General features: G+C 36.2%; 1 protein-coding gene across 1 annotated transcript in view; it reads left to right on the top strand.

Annotated features, from left to right (window-relative positions):
• Positions 1-1,466: 1,466 nt before the first annotated feature.
• Positions 1,467-22,708, top strand: part of nbas (NBAS subunit of NRZ tethering complex) — a 173,348-nt gene continuing 152,106 nt past the window's right edge. Inside the window, exons 1-14 of the mRNA XM_057822401.1 lie at positions 1,467-1,608; positions 2,100-2,151; positions 2,245-2,281; positions 3,495-3,572; positions 3,650-3,697; positions 5,811-5,854; positions 13,048-13,181; positions 13,441-13,574; positions 15,161-15,259; positions 17,109-17,247; positions 18,812-18,877; positions 18,939-19,067; positions 21,926-21,989; positions 22,112-22,305. Coding sequence (XP_057678384.1) covers positions 1,516-1,608; positions 2,100-2,151; positions 2,245-2,281; positions 3,495-3,572; positions 3,650-3,697; positions 5,811-5,854; positions 13,048-13,181; positions 13,441-13,574; positions 15,161-15,259; positions 17,109-17,247; positions 18,812-18,877; positions 18,939-19,067; positions 21,926-21,989; positions 22,112-22,305 — 1,311 coding nt within the window. The 5' untranslated portion in view covers positions 1,467-1,515. The remainder of the gene's footprint in view (positions 1,609-2,099; positions 2,152-2,244; positions 2,282-3,494; positions 3,573-3,649; positions 3,698-5,810; positions 5,855-13,047; positions 13,182-13,440; positions 13,575-15,160; positions 15,260-17,108; positions 17,248-18,811; positions 18,878-18,938; positions 19,068-21,925; positions 21,990-22,111; positions 22,306-22,708) is intronic.

The raw sequence follows: 22,708 nt of genomic DNA, 5'->3' as shown, positions 1-22,708 counted from the left end.
ACTATAATAAAATAAACACGAGTAAAAGAAACAAAAACCGGAAACGACATTGCAAGACATCGTTAGCTTATGTTTTTTGAAATCTAAAAAGATTGATAAGACTATTAAAGTACGGAAAAATAGTTTTGGTGTAAATGGGTGCAACATTGTGTTGATGATGAAACACTTTTTTTCTTTTTTTAAATATTGACTAAAGAAATGTATGTATAAATGAACTGTAAACAAGAAATTGGAATTTTGTTTTGAAATGTAATAATTTAATAACCTATTACAACTTAAAGTATAAGAAAGAGAGTCCTTATTTCGTATAATAATATTAATAATTTAATATTAAACAACGAGAAAGTCCTACGTTAGATATCATATATGAAAGGCTAGATATGTCAAATGCGCGGTGTACGTAAAAGTTAACGGACGTAGGCACTTTTCGGGCATTTTGCGTCGGGGTCATTCGCAAAATAAAAGTCAATGGAGCGTGTATTTTTAAATACAGTACATATATTTATGCACACCTTGAAACAAAATCAACAAAAATAATAATTTAATATGGTGTAGGTCCGCCTTTGGGCCATAACAGCCTCAATTCTTCGAGGTATTAGATAGATAGACATATGTAACGTAGGTAAAAAAAAAGTTTTATAAAATCCAGTTAAATTGAGAAATGCGTCATCTTGTGGTGCAACCGCGTAATTGCAGGTCCATTTGCTGCAAGTGGTTGTGGGAACATATTCACTTCAGTCGTCCTGGATTCGTTCTCAAGATGGTTCTGTTGCCCACGTGACGTTGCCTTTTTCCTTTCCCCTTGGTGCAAATGCATAGAAATTGTCAACCATAAAAAAAGCTGTCAACACAAGCCACAAAGTCTCCTCGGTTCCTTCGTGAAGGCATCCCAGAAGACAGCGTTACACATACAACTTGTAAACTGTTTCCAAAAGAAATTTCAGTTAGAATACCCTCTAAGTCTTGTAGAGACGACGGCATTGGAAATCCACGTCTCAATTAAATCTCTAAAACTGACCATAATTGCTCAATAATGTTGAAGTCTGGGTAATGTGCCGGCCATAGGAGATGTACAACTTCATTAGAATGTTCCTCATGCCATTCTTTAAAAATTATGTTCAATGATTATGATGCCAAAATGTTAGGTGTTTCCATTATTTTGCCCAAACACTGTAGATTGAAGATTTATTCACAATATTCAAGTAATACAACACAATACATGATTCATACTATAAGTAGCAATATTTTTCTCAATTGATCGATTTTCAAACAGATTGGTTTTTAATAAAAGAAGAGATGCAGTAAATGTATTGCATTCTTTAAAAAAGTTTTAAAATAAAATCAATTTATGACAAAAATAAAATAAAATACTCCCGATGCAAGATGGCCGCCAAATACTAACGCCGCTAGTTAGACATCTACCGTTATGTAATATTTTGTGTAACAATTACGTCCTGCTTTCTATCCCACGCCACTTGCCGTAGTAATCTTTGACAGCTGTGCTTTCCAGTCAACATGGCGGAAGACAGTCTACTCGAAGGTGAAGAAGAAAACATTTTATACGATTTACTCGTTATTACGGAATGGCCTCCGGAGACTGACACTCAGGTTAGTATGCTACAATTTGCAACTCGTGCCTTGCCCTCGCGTTTCTCATCTTTGTGCCTGCGTGACTTATAAAAGCATTCGGTGACGTGGACGTGGTGTGCAAACCATTGCACAGGCACGCAGAATATTACTGTATTTTTAATTTTATTTTTATTTTTAAATGTTTGTAGTCATATTTTCATGTTTTTGGCTTTTACGTGGTACGCTGTTGTATTGGTGGATGCTCAATGATGCAACCAGGTGCATTTAATTTGTACCAGTCATCACAAAGAGCCATCCACTCATTTGCTACAATTGACGGCGATAGACGTCCAATCCATTTTGACTGGGAGGTCAAGTCAAATTGAATTGGATGTCTATCGCCGTCAATGATGGTCATATACGATCACTCTAGTGGAAATGGGTTTGATATCTAACAGTGTCAATGGCAGGGAATGAGTAAAAACTACCATTAAAATGGGAATTGACAAAAAACTTTGTTGTATTTCCAGCTACGAGGCAACAAAGAACATAACACGTCCCTTGTTGCAAAAGCACTGACAGGTAAGAGATGTTTTGCTCAGCTATTTATACTTTTAGTCATCGGCTTGTTTTGTCTCCAGTGTAAAATAAGTTCTAATTGATGCATTTCTTTAGGCCCATTTCGACTCATCTTGCAATATCTGTGGTACAGGTACGTTTATTTAAAAAACTAATAAATAAATGTTACTTTTACAAAGTTAAAAGCTGCTTGAACGGACTTGGTAGAGACAATTGTGCTTGTTCGTGCATTATTATAATTTTTGGTTTCTTTACGAATTTTACTTCCGAATTATGCCACTTTTTAAACGATTATTTCAAAAGTGTACAGATGTGTTTTCTCTAAAAAGAAATATATTTACCCTTATTGTGCAACTTGTTACTTTGAACAAATCGTTAGCCCAACAGCATAATTGTCCTAGTCATATTTTTGCCAAATTGAGATTTATGTATGTTATTTTCTTACCACTGCTGCAGGATACGGCCGTAGTCTACTGATTCTCTCCTAAGCCAATCAGAACTGTTCAAAACACTCACTGCCTTTGTCATAAAAATATTTTTGTTTGCAAAAAATGTGTTTTCCCCCTGAAAATGTTAAAATATGAGTCAGGCAATTATGTTATTAATCGCATTAACGGGCGGTAATTAATTTTTAAAAATTAATCACGTTAAAATATTTGACGCAATTAACGCTCATCCCCTGCTCAGACAGATTTAAATGACAGTACAGTGAAATGCCCACAAGTTAATTGTGTTTTATGGAGTTTTGCCGCCCTCTGCTGGCGCTTGGGTGCGACTGATTTTATAGACTTCAGCACCTATGAGCATTTTGTAAGTAATTATTGACATCAACAATGGCGGGCGACTAGTTTATTTTACGATCGAAATTTTTACAAATTTTATTAAAACGAAAACATTAAGAGGGGTTTTAATATAAAATTTCTATAACTTGTGCTAACATTTATCTTTTAAGAACTACAAGTCTTTCTATCCATGGATCACTTTAACAGAATGTTAATAATGTTAATGCCATCTTGGTGATTTATTGTTGAAATAAACAAATACTGTCCCTATGTACCGTATGTTGAATGTATATATCCATCTTGTGTCTTATCTTTCCATTTCAACAATAATTTACAGAAAAATATGTCATATTTTATAGATGGTTTGAATTGCGATTAATTGCGATTAATTACGATTAATTAATTTTTAGGCTCTAATTAACTCGATTAAAAATTTTAATCGTTTGACAGCCGTAGTTATTATGCTAACGAATTATGACTTTGAAATGTAGAATGCGTTTTTTTTTTTTTTTTTTAATATATATATTTTTGGTGGTGACTGAAAAAAACCTCTTTCAATATCAGCCCCTCTAGCTCTTCTCTGCCACCTGGTCTTCTACATTTGGTCAACAAGCAGATTGGATGGCAGTTGGTGCTGGCCAGGTACGTAAAGTTTGCTTCCTATTTCTCAATTTTATTTGCCTTACATGAAATATAATTCTTATGAATTGTGCTGACAGTAATGGCAAACTCCTGGCGGTGGTTCAGGACCAGTGCGTGGAGATCAGGTAACTAAAATGCATCACAATGTCAAGGGGATCACTTTATTGCACATACTATGTGTCATGGCTGCCATTTGATTATCGATTAATACTTTTTTAATAACCTGTCAACTGCTTGAGTTATTTGAAAATCGGTCTGAGTCCTTTTGTTTGAGCTAGTAAACAGTAAGTATTCAATCCACATGTTTGAACGTTTACACAAAACATTTATTTTCACATTTTTTGACCAAATTTGAGCAGTTTTTGACAAATCTTCTCTTTTAATCCTAACAACACTTAAGCAATACACATTCATGTCATTCCTATCCTATAAGCAATTCAACATATTCCCAAACTATCGTAATTTTTGGACTATAAAGCGCACCTGACAGTAAGCCGCTACCCGCCAAATTTGACGCAATAAAGGCATTTGTTCATATTAGGGCTGTTAAACGATTAAAATTTTTAATCAAGTTAATCACAGCTTAAAAATTAATTAATCGTAATTAATCTCAATTCAAACCATCTATAAAATATGCCATATTTTTTTGTAAATTATTGTTGGAATGGAAACATAAGACACAAGACGGATATGTACATTCAACATACTGTACATAAGTACTGTATTTGTTTATTATAACAATAAATCAACAAGATGGCATTAACATTAACATTCTGTTAAAGCGGTCCATGGATAGAAAGACTTGTAGTTCTTAAAAGATAAATGTTAGTACAAGTCATAGAAATTTTATATTAAAACCCCTCTTAATGTTTTCGTTTTAATAAAGTTTGTAAAATTTTCAATCAAAAAAATAAACTAGTAGCTCGCCATTGTTGATGTCAACCCATAAAATCAGTCGCACAAAAGCGCCAGCAGAGGGAGACAAAAAACACAAGTAACAAGTGGACATGACACTGCTGTCATTTTAATCTGTGTGAGCGGGGCATGTGTGTTAATTGCGTCAAATATTTTAACGTGATTAATTTAAAAAATTAATTAATGCCCGTTAACACGATAATTCTGACAGCCCTAGTTCATATATAAACCGCAGCTGTCCTTACTGTATTATGCAATATTTACACCAACAGATATTAACTGGTAACACTATATTTCACATCGGCATCATAGGACTGTCATAAGACCAAATGAACCACCATGAAGCTTTGAACCAATTGGCTGCAAAGCTTCAAGAAGCTTCATTTGGCCATCACTGCTCCCTTAGGGGAGACCGTTAACCTCTGCTGTCACCTGCTCTTAACACTGTTGTCGTCCAACATGCCTCCTAAAATGCATAGCACCGCTACAGATGTAAATAGCAATGAAAATTCATGATCTGTGCTAATTATTTCTTCACTTACTCTTCCAGTTGTTTCATTAATTGCTAGTTATGGTATTTGGTAACACTTTATTTGACAGTGGCGCCATAAGACTGTCATAATTATGACAATGCCATGAGCATCACTGAATGCTTATGACAGATGTCATTTTGTGTGGCTGTAAAGATCCAAGCTGGACATGAATGGACTTAGTGACATAATTCATAGTGTCATTAATGCCCATGATAGTGTCATGTCATAATTATGACGGTCTAATGGCAGTGTTATGACGCAGATGTCGAAGAAAGTGTTACCTATTAACCCAAATGAAATAAAAAATAAGCCACACTAGACTATAAGACACAGGATTCAAAAGTAGGGGAAAAAGTAGCAGTTTATAGTCTGAAAATTATGGGAATTGACATATTTCCACCTTCTCATTTTTGACCAAAAAGTCATTATTATGGACCAAACACCTCCCATTGACCAATTCAACACCACACAATTGCCAAATATCCTATTTTGAACATATTCACAAAAAAAATCACTTCTATTCACATTTATGACCCAATTTGACCAAAAACATCCCTTATAATCCCATTGACAACATTATTTTTGGCCCAAAACCTCCCATTAAATCCAATTGATACATTCAAATACACGGGCCACCTCTTTGCCTATTCACATCATTCATATATTTCAATATATTTGTAAAGCAACTGAATATTTTCACATGTTCATGTTTTTTGACTAAAAAGCACTCCCCCCATGAAATGTCTTAATGTTGTCATACATTTTTTTAGCGTTTTTTCCTTCTTTTCAGGTCTGTGAGGGATGACTTTGGCTCCGTCATTGGGAAGTGCCAGGGTAAGACCCCCTTTTTAACCTCGTCAAGCCACATTGGCTGCCAGGGATGCGACAATACAAATTGCACTTCGATATGCCAGGGTGACAATACAATATCAAAAGAAGTAAAAAAAACAAACAAACAAAAAAAAACATTTATGATGTCGTCCAACATGTCTCCTGGCATGCATTGCAGCGCTAACGATGTCAATAACAATCAAAATTCATGTTCTGTGCTAATTATTTCTTCAGTTACTTTTTCAGTTGTTTCATTAATGGCTAATTAAGGTGTTTGGTAACATTTTATTTGACACTGGCACTATCAGACTGTCATAAGACCCTCATAATTATGACATGACGCTATCATAGGCATTAATGAAAGCTCATGACAGATGTCATTTAGTGTCATCTGGCAAATTATGTCACTAACTCCATTTATGTCCAGCTCAGATCTTTTACATCCATTAAAAAGTGAGATAATTTGTCGGATGACACAAAATTACATCTGTCATAAGCATTCATTAATGCTCATGACAGTGTAATGGCATAATTATGACAGTCTTAATGTGCCACGTTACCAAATACCATAACTAGCAATTAATGAAACAACTGGAACATTAACTGAAGAAATAATTGGCACAGAACATGACTTCTGATTGTTATTTACATCTGTAGCGCTGCAATGCATGTTAGGAGGCATGTTGGACAACAAAAGCATTGACAGCCAGTGGCAGCAGAGGTTGACTGTCTCCCTGAGGGAGCAGTGATGGCCAAAATAAAGCTTCTTGAAGCAATGATGGCAATGATCATGGTGGTTCATTTAATCTTAGGACAATTTTATGATGCCGCTGCCAAATACAGTATTACTGGTTGATATCTCTTGGTGTAAATATCTTCTAATACAGTCAGAAGAGCTGCGGCTTATAGTCCAGTGCGGCTTATCTATGGACAAATGCCGTTTTCGTGTCAAATTTGGTGGGTGACGGCTTATAGTCAGGTGCGCCTTATTGCCCGAAAATTTCGGTATATGTAATTATAAAGTATTTATTTTTGTTTCAGTTGCCCATCCAAATGCAGTGATTGCCTGACATCTCACATTCTGTGGATTTCTGGCTGTGAAGAGCTTGCAAAAAAAAAGAAGAAAAAGAAAACAAGCACATTCCTATTTTCTTAAACAAATAGCCATATAATTCTCAACACTTAATAGCACCATAGAGCAAATGAACCACCATGAAGCTTTAAACAAATTGGTTGCAGAGCTTCATTGCTTCATGAAGCTTCATTCGGCCATCCAAAAAAAAAAAAATCAATGTATTTATTTAGATTTATCATTGGAAAGAGAAACATATAAGATGTGTTATAAGTTTTTGTTTTTGTTTTTACCTTTTTCCCCTAATATTTAATTTAAAAAAACTTTTATATATGTTTATATTAATATTTATAAATGTTTTTAAGCACTTTAAATGCATAATTATGATACGTTTTAAACATGTTACTGTCCCACTGAATTATTTTTAAACAAGGAAAAACGGAGACGCCCAATCCATTTAAAAAAAAAAGTAAAAAAAAAAAAAAAAAAATGCTTGTCTTTATTAAATGCTTCATTGAGTGTCCACTGAAATCCGCTCCACCTGCTCACTTACACACAATGAGTTGCCACAGCAACCGTTTAACAAGTTAAACGATGATTGACGCATGAGGCGCTTTGAAGGTCTCTGGCAAGAACAAAGCTTAACCGTCTGTCAATCATCGTTTACTTTAATAAGCAACGCCAATTCACTCTCTTGACAAACACACAACAGGGAGAGGGAGGGAGGGAGCCGAGTGTGAGACTGCGCGATTGACTCGGGATAGCTCATCTATATTTATTTATTTTTTTAATCCGAAAAAAAAATCCGTGATTGACTGAGGGCAATATGTTTGAAGTGCGAAATAGCGAGGGATAACTGTAATATCTCAATTCCTATGAAAGGGACAAACGCCTCTGCTGCCACCTGCTGTCAACGCCATTGTCGCAAAATATTGCTACTCGTGCCTCATGCCTCCGAGCATGCAAGGCGGCGTTGAGGATATAAATCACTTTCACAGTCGATGTTCTGTGCAAATTATTTCTTCAGTTACTGTACCAGTTGTTTCATCAAATGCTAGTTATGCTATTTAGTTTGTTGTTATGTGATCATTTTAGTTTGGTTTAAAAACAATGAGCTTGAATAACCTTGATTTAATTACCTTGGAGTACTGGTCTACACAAAACCAATTCTTCTGATCCTTTCTCATGAATGCCACAAATGCCTGGTGGATACTTGTGGTAAGGATGCTGAGTTACAAGGCAGTGCCTCTAGTCATTATTTCACTATCCATTTTTTCCGACGGATTGTGTAATGTTATGTATTTCGATATATCGTCAAATGATACACAACGCAGTTTAAATGGATGGTCCAGCGCCGTCAATGTCAGCCAATGCCTCATTTTGATTGTGCGCCCCCTCCCTTTTTTCCAATTTTTTTTTCGTAGTTCACCCTCCCTCATCCATTATGCTACGCAACAGAGAGGGGGCTCCATTTCCACATAAATGGCTTTTTTTCTGGCGGATAAGAAGCCGGAAAATAGGATGTTTGCGTCGGCGTGGGTGGAAGTCGGGGAGGGAAAGCCGCCGCGCCGCCTCGGATGTAAAGAAGCACGCTTTATCACCGCTCGACAGCCATGTATTATAGAAGCGAACACGCACAATAACACCAAAGCATCAAGGGAGGCGTGTGTTCAAAGCCAGTACTCCAAAAAAGAAATGTATATTGCAGTTTTGGGGGTAATGACGCCGTGGAAATTACAGAGTTACAATATACAATGCGAGGTGCAACCCGTGGATAATCATTAGGGTTGTTTCATTAAAAAAAATGTCAATTTAATTTATGATGGGTGGCAATTTGAACATAAAATGGACGGTTTTTACTAGTGCAAATATATATTTTTCTGAAATACTTGCGTCACTTTATTATTAATAACAGAATTTAATCAATTAAAAAAAAATCATTTTATAAAAGGTAAATTATTGAACATCCTCACTGACTCAATTTGGAATATATTTCCAACTAAAATGCTTCTTTATATGTATTTTTATTAGTAATATTTATATTTTGAGTGAGAAGAATCTTTGCCAATCGAGTTGAAGTCGTATCTCATTATTTAATTTGCTGCAGTACCCCTCAGTCGCCCCCAGATGACGGTGTTGCGCCGCAAAATTCATAATTTCCTAAAAATATATTACCTTTGTTTTTTTTAGTAAAACAAAAATGGAGCCTGTAAATATTTACTTTTTAATGTATTAGTTTGCATTTTGAGTTACAAGCATCCTTGCCAAACGAGTTGAATTCGTATTTGCTGCAGTACCTGTCAGTCGCCGCCAGATAATGGTGTTGATTTGCAATAATTCATAATTTCAAAAAACTATATTGCGTTTGTTTTTTAGTCAAACAAAAAAAGCCTGTAAATATTTACTTTTTAATGGATTATTTTACATTTTGAGTTACAAGCATGTTTACCAAATGAGTTGAACTCGTATATAAAAGCACCGCTATAAAACAGCTTTTAATTAGCTGCAGTACCGTCAATCGCCGCCAGATGACAGTGCTGTTCTACAAAAATTCGTAATTTAAAAAAATATATAGTACATTTGTTTTTGAGTAAAACAAGAACAAAGCCTGTAAATATTCACTTTTTAATATATTATTTTACATTTTGAATTACAAGCATCTTTGCCAAACAAGTTTAACTCATATCTCAAGTTAAAGCTATAAAACACGGCATCTCAATATCTGCAGTATCTGTCAATCGCTGCTTGATGACAGTGTTGCTCTACAAAAATGAATAATTTCCCCAAAATACATTACATTTTTTTAGTAAAACAGAAATGGAGCCTGTAAATATTCACTTTTTAATTTATTAATCTACATTTTGAGTTACAAGTATCTTTGCCAATTGAGTTGAACTTGTTTCTCAAGCTATTGCTATAAAACACGGCTTTTAATTGTCTGCAGTACCTGTCAATCGTTGCCAGATAACGGTGTTGCCCTGCAAAAATTCATAATTTCAAAAAGAAATATTACGTTTGTTTTTTAATAAAACAAAAAAATCCTGTAAATATTCACTTTTTATTGTTTTATTTTACATTTTGAATTACAAGCATCTTTGCCAAACGACCTGAACTCGTATCTCAAGCCACCGCTATAAAACACGGCATTTAATTTGCTGCAGTACCGGTCAATTGTGGCCAGATAACAGTGTTGCTCTACAAAAAGTCATAATTTTAAAAAATCTGGTAAACATTAGCATTATGCAAGTTAGCCAATTGTTGTTGTAAACATTAGCATTACTGTATATAGCATTTAAGCTAGCAGACTTTTGCTATGCAAGTTATCCACTTGTTGCATTGTTGCAATTGCCTAACTTGCAAAGCAAAGTATGCTAGCTTAAATGCTATATACAGTAATGCTAATGTTTACAACAACAATTGGCTAACCTGCAAGGCAATAGTCCGCTAGCTTAAATGCTATATAATGCAAATGTATACAACAATTGGCTAACTTGCATAGCAAAAGTTTGCTAGCTTAAATGCTATATAATGCTAATGTTACCAGAAAGTTTCTGGTGCGCACCAGATTGCTTAAATTTATTTTATTTCTGTCGATGTCTCTTTAAGAGGTCTGTAAACTCGTATCTCAAGCCACCGCTATAAAAATGGTATTTTAATTTGTTGCAGTACCTGTCAGTCGCCGCCTGAATACGGTGTTGCTCTATAAAAATTCATTATTTCAAAAATATATATCGTTATTACATTTGTTTTTGGTAAAGCAAAACTTGTAAATATTCAATTTTTCATGTATTAGTTTACATTGTTAATTCTATTTACAGTATTTAAATGTTTTAAATTGAGTAAGACAAAATAAGGAAATATTCTATTTTCCAATATTTTTATTTATTTCGGAAAAGCGTAAATATTCTGTGATTTCTCGGCGTTGTGCCGTGTTCTTAGCGACCTCGGGAGCAATTTGACGCTTCGGTCCTCACTCATTAGTCATTACGATCTGGGAGCGGCTTATTATTTCTCTCAGCGGGTGCTGGATTTATTGTTCATCACCTCGCGCGTCCTTTTTGTCCACCGGATTGCGGTCGGGGGCCGCTGTAAACAACATAAGCGCCGTTGTGTGTGTGTGGGGGGCTTGATTTTCATAACTTTGTCGCTTTGCTTTGCTTTTGTGTTGCTTGTTGTTCGACAAATCTGTGCGGAAACACACTACAAGACTTTTGTGCGCTAACTATAGACGAGTTGTTGTTTCCAAACAATTTGTATGGTATGAAATTGAAAGGGAAGTGAATGAAAATGTTACAGCGGCATTGATGGCAATAGATGTCATACATGGCCGTCAATGGCATTGATTTACAGTGCCTTGCAAAAGTATTCGGCCCCCTTGAATCTTGCAACCTTTCGCCACATTTCAGGCTTCAAACATAAAGATATGAAATTTAATTTTTTTGTCAAGAATCAACAACAAGTGGGACACAACGTGAAGTGGAACAACATTTATTGGATAATTTAAACTTTTTTAACAAATAAAAAACTGAAAAGTGGGGCGTGCCCCTTTACTTTCAGTGCAGCAAACTCACTCCAGAAGTTCAGTGAGGATCTCAGAATGATCCAATGTTGTCCTAAATGACCGATGATGATAAATAGAATCCACCTGTGTGTAATCAAGTCTCCGTATAAATGCACCTGCTCTGTGATAGTCTCAGGGTTCTGTTTAAAGTGCAGAGAGCATTATGAAAACCAAGGAACACACCAGGCAGGTCAGAGATGCTGTTGTGGAGAAGTTTAAAGCCGGATTTGGATACAAAAAGATTTCCCAAGCTTTAAACATTTCAAGGAGCACTGTGCAAGCCATCATATTGAAACGGAAGGAGCATCAGACCACTGCAAATCTACCAAGACCCGGCCGTCCTTCCAAACTTTCTTCTCAAACAAGGAGAAAACTGATCAGAGATGCAGCCAAGAGGCCCATGATCACTCTGGATGAACTGCAGAGATCTACAGCTGAGGTGGGAGAGTCTGTCCATAGGGCAACAATCAGTCGTACACTGCACAAATCTGGCCTTTATGGAAGAGTGGCAAGAAGAAAGCCATTTCTCAAAGATATCCATAAAAAGTCTCATTTAAAGTTTGCCACAAGCCACCTAGGAGACACACCAAATGTGTGGAAGAAGGTGGTCTGGTCAGATGAAACCAAAATTGAACTTTTTGGCCACAATGCAAAACGATATGTTTGGCGTAAAAGCAACACAGCTCATCATCCTGAACACACCATCCGCACTGTCAAACATGGTGGTGGCAGCATCATGGTTTGGGCCTGCTTTTCTTCAGCAGGGAGAGGGAAGATGGTTAAAATTGACGGGAAGATGGATGCAGCCAAATACAGGAACATTCTGGAAGAAAACCTGTTGGTATCTGCACAAGACCTGAGACTGGGACGGAGATTTATCTTCCAACAGGACAATGATCCAAAACATAAAGCCAAATCTACAATGGAATGGTTCAAAAATAAACGTATCCAGGTGTTAGAATGGCCAAGTCAAAGTCCAGACCATGAATCCAATGGAGAATCTGTGGAAAGAGCTGAAGACTGCTGTTCACAAACACTCTCCATCCAACCTCACTGAGCTCGAGCTGTTTTGCAAGGAAGAATGGGCAAGAATGTCAGTCTCTCGATGTGCAAAACTGATAGAAACATACCCCAAGCGACTTGCAGCTGTAACTGGAGCAAAAGGTGGCGCTACAAAGTATTAACGCAAGGGGGCCGAATAATATTGCACGCTCCACTTTTCAGTTTTTTATTTGTTAAAAAGGTTTAAATGATCCAATAAATTTTGTTCCACTTCACGATTGTGTCCCACTTGTTGTTGATTCTTGACAAAAAATTTAAATTTTATATCTTTATGTTTGAAGCCTGAAATGTGGCGAAAGGTTGCAAGGTTCAAGGGGGCCGAATACTTTTGCAAGGCACTGTAATTAATCGAAATTAACGCGTTAAAGTCCCAGCCTTAATCTGAACCTTTGGGAATTTCTCACATCACACTTTAAAGCATCGTGGCCAGCCACTGTCTCCTCATCTGCGTTCCTCATTGCAAAATGAGTCTCACACACATTTGTTGTGCTACTCCTTCAGTGCCGAAAGACCCCAACCCCCAATGGCGGCGAGTGGCATGGAGTCACGACTGCGCCCTGCTGGCGTTTGCTGACAGCACGGGCACGGTGCGCCTCTTCGACCTGGTGGGCAGCGAGCTCTTTGTCATACCGCCGGTAAGCGCAATTTGCTCACGTGCTAGTGATTCAAGCAAGAGAGAGAGAGAGAGAGTTCACTGCTGCATCTGTTATATTTGTCCAGTGATTTACCACAACTGGTAATGGCAACAACACATCAGAAACACGTTTAGTGTTATTAAGAAATACTCAAATTAGTGCTATTTTGAAAAGTTTTGAGGAGATGAGGCTTCCATACATTGAATTTAAACTTTTTTTTTTTTTTTTTTAATGTTGTCATGTCCTCCCTACCACAAAGGCGCTGAGTTTCCCCGGTGATTTCAGCTGCGCCGTGGCGGGTCTCATCTTCCTGGAGTACACGGGAAGCGCCCAGTGGTCGGCCGAGCTGCTCGTCATCACGTACGGGGGCGGGCTCAAGAGCTACTTGGTCAGGTGAGCGATATGGAAAGAACATCCAGTCTAGTTTAATTAATCTCTTATTCGAGTCATTGTGTAGTATTTCTATGTACGTCATGGCCGCGGTGTGAATTTAGCAGAGTTTGCTCAAGTATTAGGGGAAACTGCGATGTAAGCCGGAAAGGCTTTACGGCGCTGAATGGAGGAAACATGTTTCTATTATTCGAGGCTTTTACCGCAGTCGACAAGCGCGTTGAAATGAGGAATTAAGTCGCGGGAGAAATGCGCCCAGAAAGTGGGGGCCTTTACTCGGAATGATTGCTACGGGTTTTGTTACGGAGCTTACGGCGCTCCCGCTTCTTTCTCGACGCTTTGAATTGAACATAAAGATGCCGCCGTGAATACTAATCGATAGTTTTGTGAGCAGACTATTTGGATGAATGGCTTGGTGACCCTTTTTTGAGCTTCAAAACTGTAAATATTGTCATAATAATGAAAAGAAAACGTGTTTGTTTGTTTTTTTAAGAAAAAAGAAGGAAAAAAGGAGAAAAAAGGTGTCTCTTTTTAATTTTTGTTTTTCGTGTATTTTAAAAAAAAAAATCTTGTTTTATTTGTTTTCATTCATTTTTTTAAAAATAAAAATGGCCAGAAAATATTTACCTGATTAATTTTTTGGGGGGGGGAATTTTTTTTTATTTTAAAAAAGGGGAAAAAATGGCTGTAGTCGATTTTTTTTGTTTTTAAATCAAAAAGAGAAGAAACAGAAATCATTCTACTTTTTTTTTCTTTATTTTCTTTTGTTGTATTTTTGTTAAAAAAAAAAAAAAAAAGTAAAACTGTAAATATTCTTTTATAGATTCCCCCCCAATAATAAAAAGTCATTAATCTGTTATTTCTACCTTTTTTATCAAATTTTTTTTCAATTTAAAAAAAGTTAACATTCTCCTTTTATTCATTTTTCATTGATTTGTTTAAATAAAAAAAGTATATACTCATTTTTTTGTATTTAAATGAAATTGAAATAAAAAACCAAATCAATTTACTTTTTGTTTTATTGCATTTTTTGTAAAAAATAAAAATGTAAATCCATAGAAAAAGAAAAACGGTAAATACACTTATTGATTTCTTTAAAAAAAAATTTTTTTCAGATTAAAAAATAAATCAATACTCAGTTATTTCTTTCAAATAAAAAAAAAAGAAATTATGTAAAAAAAACAACAACTAAATATTCCTCTTTTTTTATTCATTCATTTTGCTTTTTTAATTAAAAAAATGGTGTGGAAATTTTTTTGGGGGGGTTTGTTAATTTGATATATACATTTATTTATATATTAAAATATAATATATAATTTAATCCATCTGCAGGCGACTGGGAGATCATGATTTTACAACACTTTGCGCTGGTCCTCATGGGAAACGCAGTCTTCCGTAAAGCAAAACACTGCCGCTTTTGTCCACCAGTGTTGCTAAAATCAACCAAAACTGAAAAGTTACCAAGTGTTGCTTTAAATATATATTTTTTTAATTTCAATTCCAATTTTTTTTTGGTACTGTTGCATGTTGACATTGTCTCAGTTGTTCCTTTGGGTCGTTGAAAATGAATAAATGTGTTGTTTTAACAGCGTGGGCACCACTCAGAACTTCCAGGAGAACCACACCTTCAGCTTCTCCGGCCACTACCCCCACGGCATCACCTCGGGCGTTTACCACCCGGGCCACCGGTAAATCCGCCAACTTAACCCGGAGCAAAATCTTGACACGTTTCCCACCAAATTCAACGTTAGCGTCTTCGACCGGCTGATTGGCTTTGACGGGCGAATCCTGACCCGGCCGACGGAGCGGATGAAACTTTAATGATCCGCCGTGTGAAAAGTGGGTCAGCGCATATAGATTAGAGCCAGAGCGAGACACAACAAGTAGTCCGTCCCGCTGGATGTACAGTTGAGCACCGTTTACTATTGGGTTTCCCTGACATAACCTTGATTTGCCAATGGTGAAAAATGGTTGTGTTTATTTATAATCTGCTTGTATTAAAGACTAAAGAAAACAAAGTATTATTTACTAGTTTTGAAATCCCTTTTTTAATTTAAATTATGTACTTTCAAATAAATGAACTCGATAATAAAATACCCTTTTTATGGTTTTTAAACGTGGTTTTGTATATATATATATTATTTTTTAATTTAAGAATTTATATATATATATATATATATATATATATATATATATGTATGTATATATAAAGGAATAGGGGGAAATATCAATGAAAACTACCCTTTTTCTATTTTTTAAATATCTTTTTTTTTTAAAAATAATTTAATGCTTGCTTTTTCCAACTTTGAAAATTTTCCTTTTTATTTTTAAAAATAACTTTTAAATAAATTGTCTTTTTCCCTGTTTTTACAAAATGTGTTTGAAATTTTAACAATTGAAATATTTAGAATTCAATCCATTTTTTAAAAAATCTAATTTTTAAAATCAAATTATTTTTTATGAATTTAGATAAATAAGATAAGCATAAACTTTCCCAAATTTCCTTGATTTTTTTCTATTGTTCACAAAGTTTGTTATCTAATTTAAAGTATTCAGAATTTAATTTTTGTAAATGTTTTTTATTGATTTAAATAAGATCAAAATTTAAAAAATTCATTTTCTTTTCTTTTTTTTCTATTGTTTACAAAATTTGTTATGTGATTTTAAAAATTCCGAATTTAATCAATTTTTTAAAAAATCGAATTATTTTATTAATCAAATTTTTTAAAATTAATTTAGATGAGTAATAAAAAAAACTTTCCCAAATTTCCTTTTTAATTTTTTCTATTGTTTACAAAATTTTGAAATTTAAAGTATTCAGAATTTAATCAATTTTTTTTAAAAAGTTTTTTATATATATATATATTTAAAATAAAAAAAATCCCAATTTTTGTTTTTTTCGATTGTTTACAAAATGTTATGTCATCTCAAATATTCAGAATTTAATCAATTTTAAAAATATCAAATTTTTTATTTCTTTAAATGAATAAGAGAAAAATTTAAATAAACTTTCCCCCCAAAATTCTTTTTATTTTTCTATTGTTCACAAAATTTGTTTTGTAATTTAAAGTATTCCGAATTTAATCAATTTTGAAAATATCAAAATTTTTATTGATATAAATAAGATGTGGATAAAAAACTTTCCTTATTATTATTTTTTTTAATAATAACTTTTAAAATATATTTAAAAAAATATTTTGAATAAGATTAGAAAGAAGAAAAAAACTCATCTCGAAAAATACAATGAAACAGTATTTTTAGTTTTAAAAAATGCAATATATGAATATAAAGAAAAATTTAGAAAATGTATCAAAAACAGGCTGCAGTACATTTTTAGGTCATTAATATTGCTAAATATTAAATGTCGAATAATTGTGAATCGGCCAATGACCGGCCTTCAATGCTGCTTGCTATTCCTTTTTTAAGCAGCAGGGGGTAATGTTGAACCTAGCAATGCGCCTGTTGAGCTTCATCCGAGCGATTGGCATGATTACGCGTTTTTTATTGCCAACTAATGATGTTGCTCTGGCGCGGCAGGCTGCTGCTGGTGGCTGGCTGCCACTCGGGAGACGACGGCTCGTCCAAAGCCAGCTCCTGCGGCCTGACCGCGTGGAGGGCGCTGTCCGCCTCGCCCCACTACAAGCAGGTCACCAGCTACCAAGACGACGTCAGCACGGTGAGCCTTTAGAACCCTCATACTCTTCTTAAGCTTTTTCTGCTGTAAAATGTTCTCCCCCCCCCCTTCATTTTATGGGAATAATTTGACAGTTGGGGTGTGACAAAATATCAAAATGGTGGAATATCGTGATACTTTGTGTCCCAAACGGTTATGGATGTGCTCCCACCAAGAATCGAGGTGGCGTTTTAAAAAGGTGTCACTGTTTAAAAACTACAACAAAAAAGAACGTAAGCAACAAGTTGTTACCAATGTCTTCCACAGAATTGTGTCCCTGCTAACTCCATCCATTTCCAGTCCATTTAGACTGGGAGAGCTGAATGAACGTTCGCCCCATTGGAAACCATAGCATTCGCAGCCAGTCATTCCGATTTTCAGGGCATTTACGGGTAACTTTCTGTACCTCCGTGAAGTCCCCCACGCAAATTTATAGAAAATTGGATCGTGAGATCATCATTATCATGAGCCTTGTACTGTATCGTATCGTGAGGGATGTTCCCACACTTTCTTGACAGTCCGTTTTTCAATCAACCCAAAAAGTTAAAATGGATTGGCACCCAACGAGTTAGAATCTTGAAATGAATTGGCTGATTTCTCTGTTATAACTGTTAAGGGATTGGACGTAGTGTATCATATAAATACAAAAAGCAGACATAAATAAATCAAACGCCTTATGATTTTCTAAATTGCGGTAATTGAATACCTTGAATAATCGACTCTTTTTAGCATTAATCCAGAACTGTTTTTTTTTTTCTTCTGAGCCTCCTAACAGTAAATGTTTTCCCAGTTTTTTCTTAGATGTTTGCATTAAAAAAAAAAAAAAAGAAATATATTCTATCACTTTTTAATTTTTGAAAATATATATTTGAGAAATGTTTGAATTAGGGCTGTCAAACGATTAAAATTTTTAATCGAGTTAATCACAGCTTAAAAATGAATTAATCGTAATTAATCGCAATTCAAACCATGTACAAAATATGCCATATTTTTCTGTAAATTATTGTTGGAATGGAAAGCTAAGACACAGGACGGATATATACATTCAACATACGGTACGTAAGTACTGTATTTGTTTATTATAACAATAAATCAACAAGATGGCATTAACATTATTAACTGTTAAAGCGATCCATGGATAGAAAGACTTGTAGTTCCTAAAAGATAAATGTTAGTACAAGTTATAGAAATTTTATAATAAAACCCCCTCTTAATGTTTTCGTTTTATTAATATTTGTAAAATTTTCAATCAAAAACTAGTAGCTCGCCATTGTTGATTTCAATAATTACACCATGCTCACTCATGGTACCAACCCATAAAATCAGTTGGACCCAAATGCCAGCAGAGGGCGCCAAACACCAAAAAACAATTAGCAAGCGGACATTACATTGTACTGTCATTTTAATCTGTTTGAGCGGGGCATGTGCGTTAATTGCGTCAAATATTTTAACGTGATTAATTTAAAAAATTAATTACCGCCCGTTAACGCGATAATTTTAACAGCCCTAATAAATACATAGCGATGTGACGATTTGACCTTGCCGATCGTTGTTTGTCTCCCGTCAGAGCCAGAAGCGAGGTTTCCTGAGGATGCCCAGCTTGAGGCTGTTTAGCAGACAAGGAGATGAAAAGGTAGCTTTTCCCATTTCTCTTTGTTCTGCCTCACTCTGGGAGCTAAGCGCGTGTGCCTCAGGACGGCGTCTTCCGCATGAGCCTGAGCCCCGACGGGACGCTGCTGGCCGTCATCCACTTCTCGGGTCGCCTGTCGCTCTGGGACGTGCCCTCGCTTAAGGAGAGGGCGGCGTGGGAGCAGGAACAACAGGTAAATGACAAGAAGCCAACGAAGCAAAGCGTACATTTTGAACCTGGAAAAAGTTCTTTCACCAGATATATAGTTTTATCTTTATGGGCTGATACAAGTTTCCTGAGCAAAATATGGACGACACCATCTTTGACATTTTCTGCTACGTACTTTCGGTTTAGACAGAACAACGTCAAGCATGGCTGAAGTAAGCGGTGTGTAGACAAAGTTAATTGCATAATAAAACTAGAGATGCACGATAATATCGGTCACCGATAATTATCGGCCGATAATGGCAATTATGACGTCACACAGATAATCCAGATAAAACGAAATTCAACCGATAATGCAATCCGGTAATTATATACTTGATTTAGCCTCCAAATGTGCGCAATCAACAGTTTTGTCCACTTCTGCTAGTTTTAAGGAGGTGTTTTTGCAGTGTAGTAATATGATATATGTTAGGAATGGCTTACTTTTAAAGGCATTTTTGTGCAACTTGGGTGTTTACTCTCTAAGTAATTTTTGCCAAAAGCTTACCATTACACATCATTGCCATTGTTCAGTTGTTGGAATTTACTACTTGTTCACATTTGATGTGGAAAAAAATAGGACTAAATTACATTTTTGCACAGTAACATTTGCTCTTTGTATACTTTAAATTTTTACACACATATTTGAATAGAATTATCGGAGTGACATTATCGGTTATCGGGTTGAAGGGGCAGGAAATTATGGGTTATCGATATCGGTTGAAAAATGTATTATCGTGCATCACTAAATAAAACCAGAGGAACACACGGAATCTACAAAAATGCATTCAGCACAACGTAGATGAGGCTCCGGGACTTTCTGTGCAGTGCGTGAACTCCGGGAAGCGCCTGTATACAGGGAGGAGCGGAAGTATTTGCAGCCCTTGTGATTTTGCAAGTTCACCCACTTAGAAAATAGGAAGAGGGCCGAAATTCCAGTCATAGATGCATTTGCACTCATAGACACAATCTAAAAACAAATCCAGAAATTACACTGTATGATTTTTTGAATAATTTATTTGTAATTTACTGGGGTTCATAGGTACAGTGGTATGAAAAAGTATCTGAACCTTTTGGAATTTCTTACATTTCTGCATAAAATCACCATCAAATGGGATCTGAGCTTTGTTAAAATCACACAGATGAAAATACAGGGTCTGCTTTAACTAGAACCACCCAAACATTTATAGATTTTCATATTTTAATGAAGATAGTATGCAAACAATGACAGAAGGGGGGAAAAATAAGTAAGTAAACGATCACATTTAATATTTTGTGGCCCCTGCTTTGGCAGCAACAACTTCAACCAGACGCTTCCTGTAGCTGCCAATCAGTCTGGCACATCGACCAGGACTAATCTTGGCCCATTTTTCTCTACAAAACTGCTGTAGTTCAGTCAGATTCCTGGGATGTCTAGCATGAATCGCTGCCTTTAGGTCATGCCAGAGCATCTCTATGGGGTTCAAGTCTGGACTTTGACTTGGCCACACCGGAACGTGTATTTTGTTCATCTGAAACCATTCTGAAGTTGGTTTTGGATCATTGTCTTTTTGCAGCATCAATCTTCTCTTTAGCTTCAACTGATTGACAGACAGCCTCAGGTTTTCCTGCAAAACTTTTGAATTCATTCTTCCGTGAATGATTGCAAGTTGTCCAGGCCCTGAGGCAGCAAAACAGCTCCAAATCATGATGCTCCCTCCACCATGCCTCACGGTGGGGATGAGTTGTTGATGTTGGTGAGCTGTTCCATTTTTCCTCTGTACTCCCGAACAATTCAACTTTGGTTTCATCAGTCCACAAAATATTTTGCCAAAACTTCTGTGGAGTGTCCAAGTGCCTTTTTGCGAACATTAAACGAGCAACTATGTTTTTTTAGACAGCAGTGCACATAGATATTGGACTTTGCCAGTGATTTCTGTAAGTCTATAGCAGACACGCTAGGGTTCTTTTTTTACCTCTCCAAGTATTCCGCGCTGAACTCTTGGCTTGCTTTTTGGTCCTTGAGAGAGAAGCAACATTGCCAAACTCTCCATTTGTAGACTTCCTCTCCATTTGTAGACTTCCTTGACTGTCGATTGATGAACATCTAGACTTTTAGAGATGGTTTTATATCCTTTCCCAGCTTTATACAAATTAACAATCCTTGATTGCAAGTCTTCAGACAGCTCTTTTGACCGAGCCATGATGCACATCGGACAATGCTTATCATCAAAACAATTCTTACCAGGTGTGTGTTTTATAGCGGGCAGGGCAGCTTTATACCACTCCTCAGTGATTGGGCACATATCTGATTTAAATTGTTTGGTAAATTTTTTTTCAATTTCTCTTTCAGTCTCCTTAGGCAGAGGGTTCACTTACTTATTTTTCCACCTTGTATCATTGTTTGCATGCTAGTCTCATCAAAATATGAAAACCTATAAATGTTTGGGTGGTTTTAGTGAAACAGAAACTGTTTTTTCATTTGTGTGATTTTGACAAAGATCAGATCACATTTGATGGCGATTTTATGCAGAAATCTGAGAAATTCCGGAAGGTTCAGATACTTTTTCATACTACTGTATATGGTTGGAAGTGGAATGTTTTGATCACCAACCAGCTACAAAGCTCGGACCCCTTAAACTTGGTCACCCTTGGGTTTGATCCAACCCACGTTCAGAAATGCTTCTCTAGTGGTTTGACTAACATTTTTTTTACCACACAAGCTAGCATTGGTTCCACTTATTTGTGTACGTGTGAAGCGAGAGACCTTTTTTAGAAAATGTTCGCAGCATTTGTGCAAATTCTCCCCCGAAGTGCAAACAGGGTGAAGAGATTAATCTCCATCTTTTCTCCATTCCGCCCCCGCAGCCAGGATTTGAGGAGATCAATCCGGAGTGGAAAACCTCATTGGAGAGGAGGAAGAAAATAAAAGGTAGTTTAGCTCGCGGAGCTCTTGGCACAAAGCAGATTTTTTTTCGGGGGGAGGCCGCCATTGACGGCGATAGACGTCTAATACGTTTGAACCGATGATTGACTCGTTATTGCTTGGTTCAGACAAGGAGCAGTACCGTCCGCTGGTGGACGTCAACTGGTGGAGCGCCAACGTGCTGATTCTGGCTCGCTGCTCGGGCGCCGTCACCGTCTCGTCCGTCCGGAACCTGCGCAACCTGCTGGGCAAATCCTGCGAGTGGTTCGAGACCTCGCCGAGAGTCACCGCCGCGCACGACGGGGGATTCCTAAGCCTTGAGGTCAGACAGACACTACACCTACTACTACTAATATAATGGTCACTGGTGGATGAAGTACTCACTTATTTTAAAAGTACAAGTATCTAAAAAAAAAATTACTCAACTTTAAAAGTATTTTCTCCTGATGCAAAATTGACTGCACATCTTAATGGCAGATCGCAATCAACTATCTTGCTTGTACTCGTGTTGCTCCCTCTAGTGCTCAATAACGGTATAGTTGCACAGGGCTCATCGATTTCGCCGGAAACATGAAAATGAAACTATCAATTCCCGATAAGAGAAAAACAAACAAAAGTAATGTTTAACGCAGGCGACAATTTGAAAAGTAGTAGAGTAAAAAGTACAGATATCTGTTGTGAAATTTAGTGAAGTAAAAGTAAAAAATACCACTTCATATTTGTAC

This window comes from Corythoichthys intestinalis, chromosome 19, assembly GCF_030265065.1.
Source record: "Corythoichthys intestinalis isolate RoL2023-P3 chromosome 19, ASM3026506v1, whole genome shotgun sequence".
NCBI lineage: Eukaryota > Metazoa > Chordata > Actinopteri > Syngnathiformes > Syngnathidae > Corythoichthys > Corythoichthys intestinalis.
This window is presented reverse-complemented; position numbering and strand designations above follow the sequence as displayed.